General features: G+C 44.6%; 1 protein-coding gene across 2 annotated transcripts in view; it reads left to right on the top strand.

Annotated features, from left to right (window-relative positions):
- Positions 1-8,402, top strand: part of DNAH8 (dynein axonemal heavy chain 8) — a 321,904-nt gene extending 313,502 nt beyond the window's left edge. For both annotated transcript variants that reach the window (XM_027525064.1, XM_027525063.1), the window contains exons 91-92: positions 5,595-5,716; positions 7,985-8,402. In XM_027525064.1, coding sequence (XP_027380865.1) covers positions 5,595-5,716; positions 7,985-8,272 — 410 coding nt within the window. In that variant the 3' untranslated portion in view covers positions 8,273-8,402. The remainder of the gene's footprint in view (positions 1-5,594; positions 5,717-7,984) is intronic.
- The last annotated feature ends 6,783 nt before the right edge of the window (positions 8,403-15,185 follow it).

Here is a 15,185-nt window from a genome sequence, read left to right on the forward strand (position 1 = left end):
AAGCATCAGGAAAGGTTCCTGGGGCATTTTTATTCAACTGGGTGAATCATCGTCATCTTTGCTTAATGATTTCTGACCTTCTATTTAACTTACCAATGAACTGCATTCGGTTCTCATTTTGGGGAAAAAACTGCCTGTCATAATCTTATGGCAGGAACATCATTTCTGCTCATCTTTCAAAATGCTCATGGGAGGCTTAGTAACTGACAAGACAGGAAATACTGAACAACCGAAGGCTCATTACCTAAGGACTGGTTCATTTATTAAAGGAAAGAAAGTGTTGCCTATAGGACCATCATTACAGAATACCAAGCAACTCCTTGTGAAATAAAGAACCTTCCTGATGGTGCTCATTTCACACACTAGCAAGGTTATGCTCAAAATTCGTCAAGCTAGGCTTCAGCAGTACGTGAACCAAGAACTTCCAGATGTACAGCTGGGTTTAGAAAGAGCACAGGACCCAGAGATCAAATTACCAACATTCATAGAGAAAGCAAGAGAATTTCAGAAAAATATCTACTTCTGCTTCCTTGGTTATACTAAAGCCTTTGACTGTGTAGATCACAACAAACTGTGGAAAATTCTTAAAGAGACAGGAGTACCACACCACCTTACCTGTCTCCTGATAATCCTGTATGCAGGTCAAGAAGCAACAGTTTGAACCGGACATGGAACAACTGACTGATTCAAAATTGGGAAAGGAGTATGTCGAGGCTGTACATTGTCACCCTGCTTATTTAACTTCTATGAAGAGTACATCATGCAAAATGCTGGGCTGGATGAATCACAAGCTGGAATCAAGATTGTGGGGAGAAATATCAACAGCCTCAGATACACAAATGTTACCACTCTAATGGCAAAAAGGGAAGACAAACTGAAGAGCCTCCTGATGAGGGTGAAAGAGGAGAGTGAAAAAGTTGGTTTGATGACATGTGTTCCCATCACTTCATGGCAAACAGAAGGGGGAAAAGTGGAAGCAGCAACAGGTTTTATTTTCTTGGGCTCCAGAATCACTATGGATGGTGACTGCAAGCCATGAAATTAAAAGACACTTGTCCTTGATAGGAGCAAAGACACGACAAACCTAGGCAGAAAAGCAGAGATAGAAAGCAGAGATATCATTCTGCTGATAAAGATCTGTATGGTCAAAGCTACGGTTTTTCTAGTAGTCATGTATGGATGTGAGAGTTGGGCTATAAAGAAAGCTGAGCACAGAAGAATTGATGCTTTTGAACTGTGGTGTTGGAGAAGACTCTTGAGAGTCCCTTGGACAGCCAGGAGACCAAACCAGTCAATCCTAAAGGAAATCAACCCTGAATACTCATTGGAAGGACTAATGCTGAAGCTGATGCTCCAATACTTTGGCTATCTGATGCAAAGAGCAGACTCACTGGAAAAGACCCTGATGCTGGAAAGATTGAGGGCAAAAAGAGAAGGCAGCAGAGGTTATATAGTATTACCAACTCCATGGACATGAATCTAAGCAAACTCTGGGAGATAGTAGAGAACAGAGGAGCCTGGCATGCTGCAGTCCTTGGGGTTGCAAAGAATTGAACACAACTTAGTGACTGAACAACAACAATAGCATTCCTGGTTAGTTATTTATTCTGTCCCTTCCACGACCTTGTTTGAATTGATACTGAAAGCCTTCTACAGCTTCCTTCAAGCCAACTGATTGCACAGGTCAAACAACAATAGTTTGTTTGCTGAAATGTTAGGTCATGACTATTACAGGAATTAAGACATAACAAGTGTTATTTTAGGCCTGAGTTTCCAGAGTATAATACAAGCTTAAAAGTACATTTTGCAAAAGAACAAGCTTGACAAGTGTTTTAACAATTCATTATACTGTATGGGTTAGAAAGGCAAAGAAAATTTAAGGCACCTCAGTTAGCCCACATGACACTCAGATGTTTGAATGGTTAAATCACCCATTTTTGTGTGGGTGTTTAAGTCTCATGAAAAATAGATTATTTTTGTTGAGGACTTTCCCCAACTTTTTTTTTCTCACTTCTGAGTCAAACGCATGAACGCCTGAATCACTTTTCCCACCACTGATGATTGAAATTCGGCTTAAGAATTATTAAAATTAAATTAGTGCCAAGACAGAAGTACTACTTCTCAAGCCTTTATAAAGAAAAATCTATCAATAGTCTTTTAAAATTATATAGGTTTCAGAAAACAAGAGTTTTTGATTTCATTATACTTGATATCAGTCTATAAGAAAGATGATCATTCATTTTTAAAATTCGATAAAGAGCAATTCAGTGGATTTGCAATTCAGTTTGAATTCTGCAAGATCATGTTCTTCTTTTTAGGAGGCAAAAAAAAAGCTATCAAAACTTGAAAAAAATATATGTATCTTCTCCATGTTCTGAGTGAGAATGAGCCATGGAACGGTTTCCTACCCTCTGCTCTCAGGCCTCAAATTATTTATTGAACATTTTCCTTTCTTAATAGCTCAAGGTAATATGCATTCTAGATTTCGTCTCCTGGCATAACCGAGAGTGCTTCCTAAACATTAGGAGGCTTACTGTTGAAGTCAGCCAGACAATATCATGCGTATTCCCCAGCAGGGAGATGAGAGAAGGTGGTATCTCCTTAACCATACTAGAACTTTTTCAGAACACTCCACCATCAACTGAGGTCCTTGTCTTGGGTGTGTTACATAATAGAGAGTCTCTCACCCCCTCACCTGGCGTCTACTACATTGTTCTGAGTGCCATAGCAAGTGAGGTCAAATTTGCAATTTGGAACTTCAAATATTATAGAAAAACCCAGTTTTTCAACTAGTGCAGATGGATAGTTAGTCATTATTCATGCCTTATGCATTATGACTTTGTAGATTCATAGATCAATGATGAATTTTAAAATATCATAAAATAGGGTCAATTTAATTCTGAGGATCTACTTGGATGCAAGCTTAAAGTTGAGTGATGAAAATGACATTTTCATGGAGTCACTTAGAATGGAGGATTGGATTTTATTACTGTGGTCATATATACCTGACTGGGTTTCCCAGGTGGTGTGAGTGATAAAGAACCCGCTTGCCAATGCAGGAAACATAAAAGACCCGGGTTTGATCCCTGGATCAGGAAGATTCCCAGAGGATGGCATGGCAACACACTCCAGTATTCTTGCCTGGAAAATCCCACGGACAGAGGAGCCTGGAGGGCCACAGTCCATAGGGCTGCAGAGCCGGACACAACTAAAGCAAGTTATCATGGCATGGCATATACCTGACTACCAAACACACGACATGTTGACTACTAAAGAAATGAGATCCCCAGTATTTAAAGTGGAAGTTGATGTAATCACACACTTGATCAGACCATCTCAGGTGACTCCACATGTACACTACAGACAGGTCTTGACCAGAAATCGCTGCAGGCAAACGTCTACCAAGTTTCCTACTCCCTGTATTTAACACTTTGCATCATAAAAGCATCCTTTCCTACTAGGCACTCTTAGTTTCATGAAACTTTATAAGAATCACTTATAGGACTTCTCTGGTGGTCCAGTGGTTATGATTATACATTTCCATTGCAAAGGGCATGGGTTCGATCCTTGGTCAGGGAAGTTCCACATGCCTCCCAGTGGACCTAAAAAAAAGAAAAAAGACCTTCAATTAGGTCCTCTGGTTGACTGACCAACTTTTCTTTTGGATTAATGCAGGGGTTCTTCTTGAGTTTCCTAAATCCTGCTTTCAGTGAGAGCTCTGAGTAAACTTTATAAGATGCAAATACAACTAAATTATTTGCCTGCTTCAGATAATCAGTGGCTTCCCACCATTCACAAAGTCACCAGGTCCAAAGTCTGCCCCTGCGAAACCCTGTCTCTGCCTTTGTTCTAACCTCATCTGCCATTATTGCCTCATCTGTAGGCCTAGACTTCTGTGCCTTTGCACATGCTGTTCCCTTAACTGGAATTATCCCACCTGGAAAACTCTTATTTTCAAGACTAGTCTTTGACTTCATCTTCTCAATTCAGCCGTCCCTGAGCTGTCTTCTTGAGTGGTCCACTCTGTTCTCACATCTTTACTTACAATGACATCGAGGTGTATATCCTGCTTCCGTCCGCTTTCCCTGTAGACTGAGCTCCTTGAGTGCAGGGTCCATGGATGGCCTCTTCATCATTGTGGGCATCTCACCTCTAGCATACCTGGTATATAGTGGCCACTTCTAAGGGACTTAGTGAATGAATGAATGGATGAGTGCCTCCCCAAGTGTCTAACAATAATGAGGGAAGGACTTGAGAATGGAGAGAACTTGACTTTTTCACTAAGCAGGCTAGAGTCCTACTTTATTTATTTAAAAAAAAAAAAAATATATATATATATACACTGATTCATTTGGCTGTGCCAGGTCATGGTTGCATGCGAGATCTTAGTTGCAGCATGTGAACTCCTAGCTGTGGCATGTGGGATCTAGTTCTCTGATGAGGGCTTGAACCTGGGTTCCTTGCATTGAAAGCACAGAGTCTTAGCCACTGGACCACCAGGGGAGTTCTCATTCTTTCTTTCTAATTCTAACAGGTGTTAACTCACTGCCTGCCTTTATGCCTTGTAACTTTCCCTCTTCTTTCCACTCCCATTCAAACCTGATAAAATATTACCACTTTCGTGTTGGTTTGTGCGTTAAAGTTCTCACAGTTCATGAGTCTAGGAGTAATAGGGACACACGCTTCCAAAATTTACTTGTGATTGTGAATAAAGGGGCTCATGATTTCCAGTATTAACATGGAGGCCAAAATGTAATAGATAGGTCACAGGGGACATGAGTTTGGGTGAACTCTGGGAGTTGGTGATGGACAGGGAGGCCTGGCGCACTGCGATTCATGGGGTCGCAGAGTCGGACACGACTGAGCGACTGAACTGAACTGAAAGTATCCTAAGATTTTGAAGTCCATTTTGAAGTTTAAGGTATAGTTTTTAAATATGAAATGCTACTCTCCAAGATAGACTTCTCTAATTGAATTGCATGGCAATGATTTGCAAATATTACGTTTAAAGAAAGGCCACAATATACAGAACCATGTATTGTCTTAAAATAACTGTATTATGCACATTAAAACATGGAGCGTTCCTTTCCGGTGTGATTGCTTTGTTTGATCAAATTGAAAGTCAGGCTTTCTATTTTGGCATTACGCCTTATTTCCTAGACTAAATGAAATTATTCCATTAGAGCAAATAGACGCTTGATAATGGTTTGATTCCAGTTTTAATTGGAATGCTGTTCTCAGAATATTTTACCATTCCAATATTATTCCTTGATACTGGATTTTCAAACAGAGACTCTATGTTAGCGCTGGGTTACAGCCCTTAGAAGACTAGAATAGTTGAAATCCCAGGGGAATTTCAAACCGCGACCTTGTCTGAGGCAGAGACGGTGCTGTTTTCCAGCTGTCTGCTGGCAAGACGTATTTGGTTGATTGAAACAAAACGTTGAAAGAAACATCCCTTCTGAGGTTTGATGTCAGCTCCTCTGGGATGGGCACACATCTGGAGATGGATAAGCAGCTAACTACACAATTCCCCCTCTTGTTACTAGAGTAGTCTGCACCAAGGCATCACGATTTCTTTCTCCTTTTCTAAGGCTTCCTGACCGCAATGAGGCAAGAAGTGACCCGTGCCCACAAAGGCTGGGCCCTGGACTCCGTGACCATCCACAACGAAGTTCTGCGGCAGACCAAGGAGGAGGTCACATCACCCCCTGCGGTAGGTGCCACTGGGCAAGAGCAGGGCCACTTCTGGAGCTGGGGCTCCAAGTTCAAGTTCTGCTGAACATGGACCTATGAGCATCTCCATCAGGTCCTCTGGCTTTGCAGTGAGAGTTTCCTTGGTTGTAACCAGGAGACCTCAATGCCAACTCCTCCTGCATTTGCCAGAGTGGGAATGAATGATAAACACCAGGAAGTCCCCAGACTGCATTCTTTGTAATTACAAGTTACATTTGTGTGTGCTCAAAAGGACTTTCTGCATGTCTCCATCCACTGCTGTGGGGCACTCACAGAATTAATGAGGGTTAAGGGCAGTAGTGGGTTGCCATTTTCCAGTACTCTTGCCTGGAAAATCCCATGGACGGAGGACCCTGGTAGGTTGCAGTCCATGGGGTCGCTAAGAGTCAGACACAACTGAACGACTTCACTTTCAGTTTTCACTTTCATGCATTGGAGGAGGAAATGGCAACCCACTCCAGTGTTCTTGCCTGGAGAATCCCAGGGATGGCAGGGCCTGGTGGGCTGCCGTCTATGGGGTTGCACAGAATCAGACACGACTGAAGTGACTTAGCAGCAGCAGCAAGGGCAGTAGAGACTAACAGGATTGGCAGTCCTGAGCTCTGGGGCCAGTTCCAGTCATGTTCCTTCTTAGCTGCAGGACCTGGGTAGAAGGACAATTTGCCTGGAAAATTCCATGGACAGAAGAGCTTGGTGGGCTATCACCTATGGTGTTGCAAAGAGTCGGACCTGGTGCACACATCATACCATGCCACAGATTTAATGATGGTATCTAATGTGCTCATTTTCTGGGATTGCCCATGGTTTTACTGTCAAATCATGTACTTCAGATTTTGGTTCAAGAGGTATGGTTCTTATACTCTTGGCCCACATGGGGGATTTTAGAAAACACTTTGCAGCTAATATCCCTCTCTTTTATTATAATATAGATTTCCTTTCTCTTACCCAGTCCTCACTGGAGATGGAAAAACGGTCACCATCTTCTACTTAAGTGTGTCTTATGAGCTTACGTGATTGTTGGAGTCTCCCCCGTGATTCCCTTTAGACTTTTTTCTTACTGAGCACATGTTCTATGGCTCCCCACTGCCTACAAGATAAAGTTCAAGCTCTTCAGTCTGGTATCGACAGTCCTCCACCGTTAAGCCCTAACTTATTTTATAACCATTGACCCTGCTGCTAAATAAAATGCTTGGACTCTCCTGACCATCCAGCCTCTCTTGATGCCCACCCTCTCTCCTCCATGTTCCCAAGCGCAGCGTGCCCTCCAAGACCCTCTCCTCCACAAGCCTCCCCAAGCACTCCAACCCACGGTGACTTTTCACTTGCAGTCACCGCGCTTGGCCTCAGTCAGTGCTGTTCATTAGGCAGCCCCTCTAACAAGCGTGTGCTGGTGTTTGAGTCATGCCTTTTACATTTTGTTCTGTGTGTGTGTGTGTGTGTGTTGTCTCCTGGTTTACTGGTGAGGCCCTCAAGTCCTACTGTGTGAAAGACAGATACAGGATGAGGTCAGCCACTCTTGGACTGATTCTCCCCCACCCTGCCCATCACTTCCGCTCTGGCTCTGCATGTCTGACCTCTGGGGGCACTCACATGAAGTTAGAACCGCCTGTTGGCTTGCTCAGTGCAGGCTGAGATCCCGAGTGGCACCCAGCTCTGAATCGTGTCCTGGGTGCTCCCGCAGGACCCCGCACCAACTCAGAACACCCCTGTCAGAGACTTTCATTTGCAGCAGAGGCAATCTGGCGCTGCTGGCTGAGTCTTTGGTCCCAGGCTGGTCACCCCTAGGCTCAAATCACCAGTAATAGAAACATTTCTATGGCACTCATGTGCTGTGTGTGCTTAGTCACTCAGTCATGTCTGACTCCTTGCAACCCCATGGACTGTAGCCCACCAGGCTCCTCTGTCCATGGGATTCTCCAGGCAAGAATACTGGAGTGGGTTGCCATACCCTCCTCCAGAGGATCTTCCCAACCCAGGAATCGAACTGGGATATCCTGCATTTGCAGGCAGATTCTTTACCAGCTGAGCTACCAGGGAAGACCGTAGCCTCCAGCTGTGCCACAGAGCAACAGTGGGCTCAGTATTTCACCAAGGAATGCATCCACTGGTGTTTTCTCCTTTGGGGAGCGTTTTAAGATTGCTGTGCGTTCTCTTTCCAAACTGATGACCTTCGTTACAACATTGGGTGCCCATCTCCCAGCAGGTAACTTTTTAAAACTTCCTGCTATCTTCCGCTTGGCTCTTCCAGGAAGGCGTATACATTTATGGGCTGTACATGGACGGAGCAGCCTGGGACAGACGGAATGGAAAGCTCACGGAATCCACCCCCAAGGTGCTCTTCACACAGCTGCCCGTGTTGCACATCTTTGCCATCAATTCCACGGCACCTAAGGACCCCAAGTTGTACGTGTGTCCCATTTACAAGAAGCCCAGGCGGACTGACTTGACCTTCATCACTGTGGTGTATTTGCGAACAGTCCTCTCCCCGGATCACTGGATCCTGAGAGGCGTGGCCCTTCTGTGTGACATCAAGTAAGTTCCTTTCCACCTGCTGAGGGCCCTGGAGCCACGTGGGCAGTCAGCGCTGTCGAGAGACTCAGGGAGGCGTGTCTTTCTCCCTGATAATTGCTTGATTACTCTTTCTAAATTAAAAAGTTGATATCTTACAGTCACTTGGATGTGCATGTTTTCTCTCATATCAATATTTGGAAAGACGATTCAAAAGTAAAGTTTGTTGTTTTTTTTTATTCCAGGCAGTCATATTCCATTTATAATTATTTTTTAGATAAAGTCCTATTTTCATGTTTGAATACTTGGGAAGATTTGAATTTTTAAAAACTAAAAGTATTAATTTGTTGCATCCCAAAAAAGAGTCTAGTAGATGCAATCGTCTCTCTCAAATAAAACCCACCTTTCCTTTGAATAACATCGACCCAAGCCTGAGTTTATGCAAGTATGCTACCTTTTGCTTGTTTTCTGCATTTGGTCCTCTCTCCGTGTTTGTGAAGTGGGAACTGGAGGGGTCCAGTCAGTTCCCCCTTGGGACTGATAGCTGGTGGTGTGAAATATTTGAGACAGAAAATCCACTGGGATGGCTGCCCTTGCAATTTAATTTTATTCAGTATTATTTTTAAGTGCTTTTGAGGCCCAGAGAGCTCTGAGTCTCTAGCTCTCCCCTCCCAACTCCAACTCCACAGGAGATAATGAAGCACACATTTCTAGGCAGCAAATGTAGAAGGAAAAAACAAACTCCATCAAATGAAATTAGGTTACATGCTGAATGCCTTAAACAGCAAAGTCTTTAAAAAGTGGAGCTATTTCTTACTCCGTAGCTAGTCTGAAACTCGATATGAACCTTTATTTCCTGCTAAAGGAAATTGTCAATTTAACAAAACAGATGGGGTCTTATATTGAACGTTCAGGCAGCTTCTGGCTAATGAAGAACTGTCTCTGGTCTTCCCATCTAGAATCCTCTTGCCTGCCCCCAGCTAAATCCTCAAACTTCCTCCCCTCTGTCTGTTCGGAAGGAGGGGGATGTTTCAAGTTGCCTTGCTCCCCTCTCATCCCTGTGTCACTCTGATCAGAGATGGCCAAGAAAGAGCCCAGGTGAGGTGTCTAGAGAAGAGCCCAGAAGAAATTCCACTGTAGTCTAGAGCAGGGGTCCCCAACCTCTGGGCATCTAATGCCTGATGACCTGAAGTGGAACCAATGTAATAATAAGAGAAATAAAGTACACAATAAATGTAATGCACTTGAATCATCCCTAAACCATCCCACCCTCCATCTGTAGAAAAATCGTCCTCCATGAAACTGGTCCCTGGTGCCAAAAGGTTAGAGACCCCTGGCCTTGTGTACTTTCAAACAGTAGACAGTACATTATAGGATGCAGTGTATTCTAGCCATGGCCTCTGCTGTGCTCTTGATCCTGATTCGATGTCAAAGCCATAGCACTTTCCAGGACTGTTTTTTTAAAAAATCAAGTAAGCAAGCCCCAAGTGTTTTGGCTCTTCCCTCAGCCTGTAGTCACACTAAAAAGATAGCATCCTCTGGGAAGACTGACCTGAACAGAAGCTAGCATCTGGAAGCAACCACTCTGTCTGGATGAGCAGAGCAGAAGCAAGACAGGTTACAGCAAACCAAACTACAAATTCTCAAATAAAGCACATTTTATTCATTTCCTGTTCAGTTGCCAAAATTACTGAAGCAAGTCACATTGTCTGACCCCCTGGATATCATGGTAGGTTTTCAGAGAATAACAATTAGATTCAATGTTTTCTTTTCTTTCTAAAAATATATACACATTTATTTGTTTATCTGGCAGCTGGGGTCTTAGCTGCAGCGCACGGGATCTTCCCTGCATTGTGTGGCGTCTGTTGCTGGGCACACGGGCTCAGTGGTTGCGGCACACAGGTCTAGTGCTCCTCTGCATGTGGGATCTTAGTTCGCCCACCAGGGATCAAACCCACATCCCCTGCATTGCAAGGTGGATTCTATTTATTTATGTTCGGCGTACTGGGTCTTTGTTGCTGTGTGGGCTTTTCTCTAGTTGCAGTGATTGGGCTTCTCACTGCCGTGGGCTCTCTTGTTGCTGAGCATGGTCTCTAAGGCGCACAGGCGTAGTTGCTCCCACGTAGGATCTTCCTGGGTCAGGGGTCAAACCTGCATCTCCTGCATTGCAGGCAGATTACCACTGAGCCACCAGGGAAGCCCTCAAGGCGGATTCTTAACCTCTGGACCACCAGGGACGTCCCAGTCCAATGTTTTCTAATGACTTGAATGTCCTATGAAAAATTTGGGAAAGAGATGGGAAGGGTGTGAATCTAGCAAAGATCATGGATCAGACTGTTTAAAGCCACACACATAGCATTTCCTGGGAATTCTCCACTGTTGCAGATTATTTTGTTCTGTGTCAACCCTGAGGAGAGAGAGATGGGTGCTGAGGCTTCCTCAGGAACGTACACCTGGCTTCCAAGTGGTGCCCCCAAAACTAGTCTTCCTCATGGTAGGTACCTCTCCACTCTCCCTATTGTACAGAGCTGGCTGGGGTCCAGGTCAGCTTGCCTTCTCTGGGCTTACTTAATGCTTTCCTTAGATGTTTTGAGCCATTGAACTTGAATAAGCACATAACCATTTTCTCAGAAAAATTGTTGCTGTTTTACTAATTACATAATTTGCCACACTTGAGTGAGGGAGACCTGGTGAGCATAAAAGAGCAGAGGACCAAGGACTAGATGGTTAAGCCGGCTGAAGCCAGAAGAGAGAAAAAGTAATTTTTGGTTCTTCCTTAGAGTCAGTCCACATAGTCTCATTTTGGTCTCAGCAAAATGTGCCACAAGATTTATGCCTTTGTTGATTTAAAATGTTCTTTTAGTTTGGACTTTGCATAAAAATAAGACTGAAAGAGAAGTGGCTCGAGATATATTGTGAAAGGAACTGGTCTTGAGGGTGATGTTGCATGAACAGGCCCCACTGTCTTTCATCAAAGACCTCAGATGAATAGGGGACTCACCTGTAGTGTGAATGTGACTCAGGTCCATGAGTGAAGTACAAAGAAATGGTTAAACTCAGGACAAGGGATGAACTTGAAGACAAGGTAGCATTTCACTTGGGTCTTGGTCACAGATGGTACCAAGATAGTAGATGGATGCATTTGAAGGAAGGGAATGGTGTGAGGGAAAGAACAGTATAAAGATGGGAAACCATGGAATGTCCAGAGATGGAGACCAGACTGTGTAAAGTCCTCCTTAAGAGCCTTGAAAGTTAAAAAATCAAAAAAAAAACAAAAAATAAAAAAGAAACATAATGGAAAAAAAGAAAAATATAGCAGTGCCTGGAGAGTCTAGTTGGATGTTTCTTCTATCATTACAATTTGAGGAAAAGAGCTGTTTTCCTAGCCAAGTGCTTATAAATAACTGCCAGGGTCTCTGAAAAAAGACTCAGAGATCTTTGTGCTCACTGTTGCCCACGATGAGGTCTGTGACTTAATAACGTCGTGTTACTGGGTGCCCTTGACATGAATTAACTTTTGTAATCATTATAACAACCCTATGAAGTCTGATAGCATTATTACTGTTTCACAGGGGAGGAGACTGAGGCCCAGAAAAGCTAAATAATTTCCCCAAGTTCTCCCAGCTGGTAACTGACAGAGCTGAGATTTGGACCCAGTCTACGCTCTGATGAACTTTGCAAGGCAGTATTGGATTTTTTGTTTAAGCCAGAGTCTAATAAGATAAAAATCATCATTGTGTGTAGAAAATAGTGCATCCGTGTTTCTCTGACTTGTTCATTTGAGCCGCTTTTGTTGTCTGCATGGAAAGGATAAGGTGCATGGGAGAGAGACTATCAGGCAAATATCAGCATTTGGGGGCTTCCCTGGTGGCTCAGTGGCAAAGAATCCACCTGCCAGTGCAGGGGACGCGGGTTCAGTCCTGATCCGGGAAGATCCCACAAGCCACGGAGCAACCTGGCCCGTGCACCACCACTATTGAGCCTGTGCTCTAGAGCCCAAGAGTCACGACTACTGAGCCCACGTGCCACAACTACAGAAGCCCCAGCGCTCTAGACCCCGTGCTCCGCAACCAAATAAGCCACTGTAATGAGAGGCCTGTGCACCACAGGCAGAGCGTACCCCTGCTTGCTGCAACTAGAGAAAAGCCCGCACAGTAACTAAGACTTAGCACAGCCAAAATCTATTTCATTTTAATAAATAATGAAATATTTTAATAAATAATGAATCTTAAAATAGCAGCATTTGTATGGTGTGCAAGCAAATTGTACGTTTAAAATTCAAGAATTTTGAAAGGAATTAGTCGGTTCATTTAACATGCTTTTTCTGGGCTTTCTTGAACAGTCTAGACCAGCAGGTGTATTGTTAACAGGAAGGAGGTGAAGGAATTAGCTCTAGACTCTTAAGTGAGAAGACTAGCGGTCTGGTCCTTGGACCCAGGCCCCCTGTAGGATGGCTTCCTTGTCCATATGCAGAAGAAGAAAAAGAAACTAAGATGGTATTTTAAAGAACACACTTCAGCAAAGAATAAAAGAGAGCAAAAGTATGGAAGAAAATTCACTATCCTAAATGGATAAAAAAAAGGCAGAAGGACTATGAAGATCCTTTCCATTTTCACCAAAAAGCCACTCACAGTTAAAATAGCTCAGTGACTTAAACCTAGGTGCCTAATAGAATCTCCAATTTCTTTTTTCAAGATTTCAAAAAATGATCTTGTTTTAGATGTAAAAAATGTCACAGGACAACACTCTGGGATAGGACCCGTAGCATACATCCCCCAAATAGGCCTCCTACTGAATGGACAAGGAATCCACCCAGGGTCATCTAGGGCTGTATAAACATTGGCTTAGGAGCCTTTGGTACATTTGATAAAAATTGTCCACTCATCACAGACACTAAACATTTTGCTCCCTCCCTGACTTAGGTCAGATTCTCTGGAAACAGACTCAGAGCTAGGGATCTGAGTGCAGATTTCCTGGGGAGATCTCTTGGGAACAGCACTCCTTGGGAGTGAAGGAGGCAGGAGTGGGCAGAGGGAGAAGCTGGGCTGCGATGCGGGCACAGCAAAGGCCTCAGCCACCCCATGGAGCTGTAAGACAGGGAGGGTGCTGCAAGTGGCCCCACACGAGCCCTGGGAACAAGCGGACCCGGCAGATACATCATGTGCAGCCCACACTCCTGGTGGCTCAGAGAGGAGAGCCTGGGATCCAAGAGGGACCCGGGTGGTGCACGGTGTCCATGGATTGCCTTTCTTCCTCCACATGCTTGCTTTTCTCCTCTCGTTCTCTTTCTCCATCTCCTTTGATTTGAAAGCAAATGATGAACATGTTTCCTCTGGCTTCCTCTTTATGGTCTCTTCTGAGGAGCTTAACAACTTCAGCGAGTGTATATCTAACATTTGCATGCCGACAAACATCCCTGAAATGCAGGGAGCTTTCCCAGTGCCTGGAATAGTGGGAGAAGAGACCTGGGGGGGTGTGATTCCTGTCCCTCCCGAGTGGCTGGGGAAGAGGGGGTCCCTGCCTGGAGGAGTCCCCTGGGGCTGAGTGGAGCCACCGGATAGACATTGAAAAGCCCTCAAAATACAAAGCAACTGAAATCTGAAAGTCTTCATGACTACTTTGCTCACAGCCTTAAATTTCTAAGACTCCTTGAAAGAGAGCTGTATCCAGTCTTAGAAAAAGATGACTTTTGTACCTTCAGCACCTGGATAAAAGTCCACTCCATTGCTTCTGTCTTCTGGCATCAAACAGTCAAAGCTGTCTGACTGCAAAAAAGAACCATGTTCTTTGAACACTCAAGTCTTGATTTACATATAGCCTTCTGAGATGAATATAAACACTTCGGAGTCATGCTCAAGAAATGAAAATAATCTTTGTCTACCTTGAATGAATACCCGTTCCTCAGAAGCCACTGGTTTATAGCAGATTCTCCCAATCTGTTCCATTCCCCTCAAAAGGCGCCAGGGAGGGCGGGGACCCACACTGCTCCATCCCCCAGGGCGTGTGTAACCACCCATGTTGGGAGTGTGGGATGTGACAGGCTGTCAGGGTTACAGTTGCTTCTTTATAAACAGTTTTAATTGAACAGGTGTCATCAAGGAGCACGGAAATTCCTCTGCGCCTCACACATGTGTCTTGCTGGCAGCTCCCTGCCTTTCCCCCACAGAAGCCACCCCTCATTTTCACTCAGACTGGGGCTGATTAATTAAAGCACCTCCTCTCCATTTCCAGGCAAAGTCCTCATTTGACCCCGTGCAGATATTCAATGCTTCAGCCTCTAATTTCCTGGCACTTTCACAACCTCTTCAAGATGGTGTTTATGAAAGGGGGACTCTTTCCCCGTCTCCCAACTGACAGATTCATGGTATTTCTGTCACTGGGACCCCAGGCTCCCCAGACAGGTGATCGAGGACTTCAGCCCGTGTCTGGGGGGTAAGGACCCCCATCTGTCGTTTGCAGTTTCCGGGTATTCCTTTCTGATTATGTAAATCCTCTCCCCTACTGTTGTGTCTCTTCTATTGTCCCTCGGTGAGAACCTGAATGCAAGGCTGCCAGACAAATAGAAAATAGCCCTAATAGTCCTTCTCTCTATCTCTCTCCCTTTGTCTCTCTCCAGACCTAGGCGGTTAGCTAGGCCAAATCAGAAGCTTTGCCTGTTATGTGTCACCCCGTCTCTTGGGGAAAGCAGTCACTTTAAGTGTTTTTCCATGTTTATGGAATCTTTTAGAGGATGGCCTTGCTCTTTCTGCCTACTCTGCTTTCTCCAGGAGCCCAGGCCAGTCCTTGGCTGCCATCAGTCAACTGGCACACGCAGAGGGTTCCCTGGTGGGTCCCAGATCCGACAGCACCCTCGGGCCCCTCTGCTGTTCAGGGAACCTTGTGGGACCGCTGGCCCAGGTGGTGAGCTGATGCATTTCCTCATCCAGCCTGGTCCTTGCCTC

This window comes from Bos indicus x Bos taurus, chromosome 23 (genome assembly GCF_003369695.1).
Source record: "Bos indicus x Bos taurus breed Angus x Brahman F1 hybrid chromosome 23, Bos_hybrid_MaternalHap_v2.0, whole genome shotgun sequence".
Taxonomy (NCBI): Eukaryota; Metazoa; Chordata; class Mammalia; order Artiodactyla; family Bovidae; genus Bos; species Bos indicus x Bos taurus.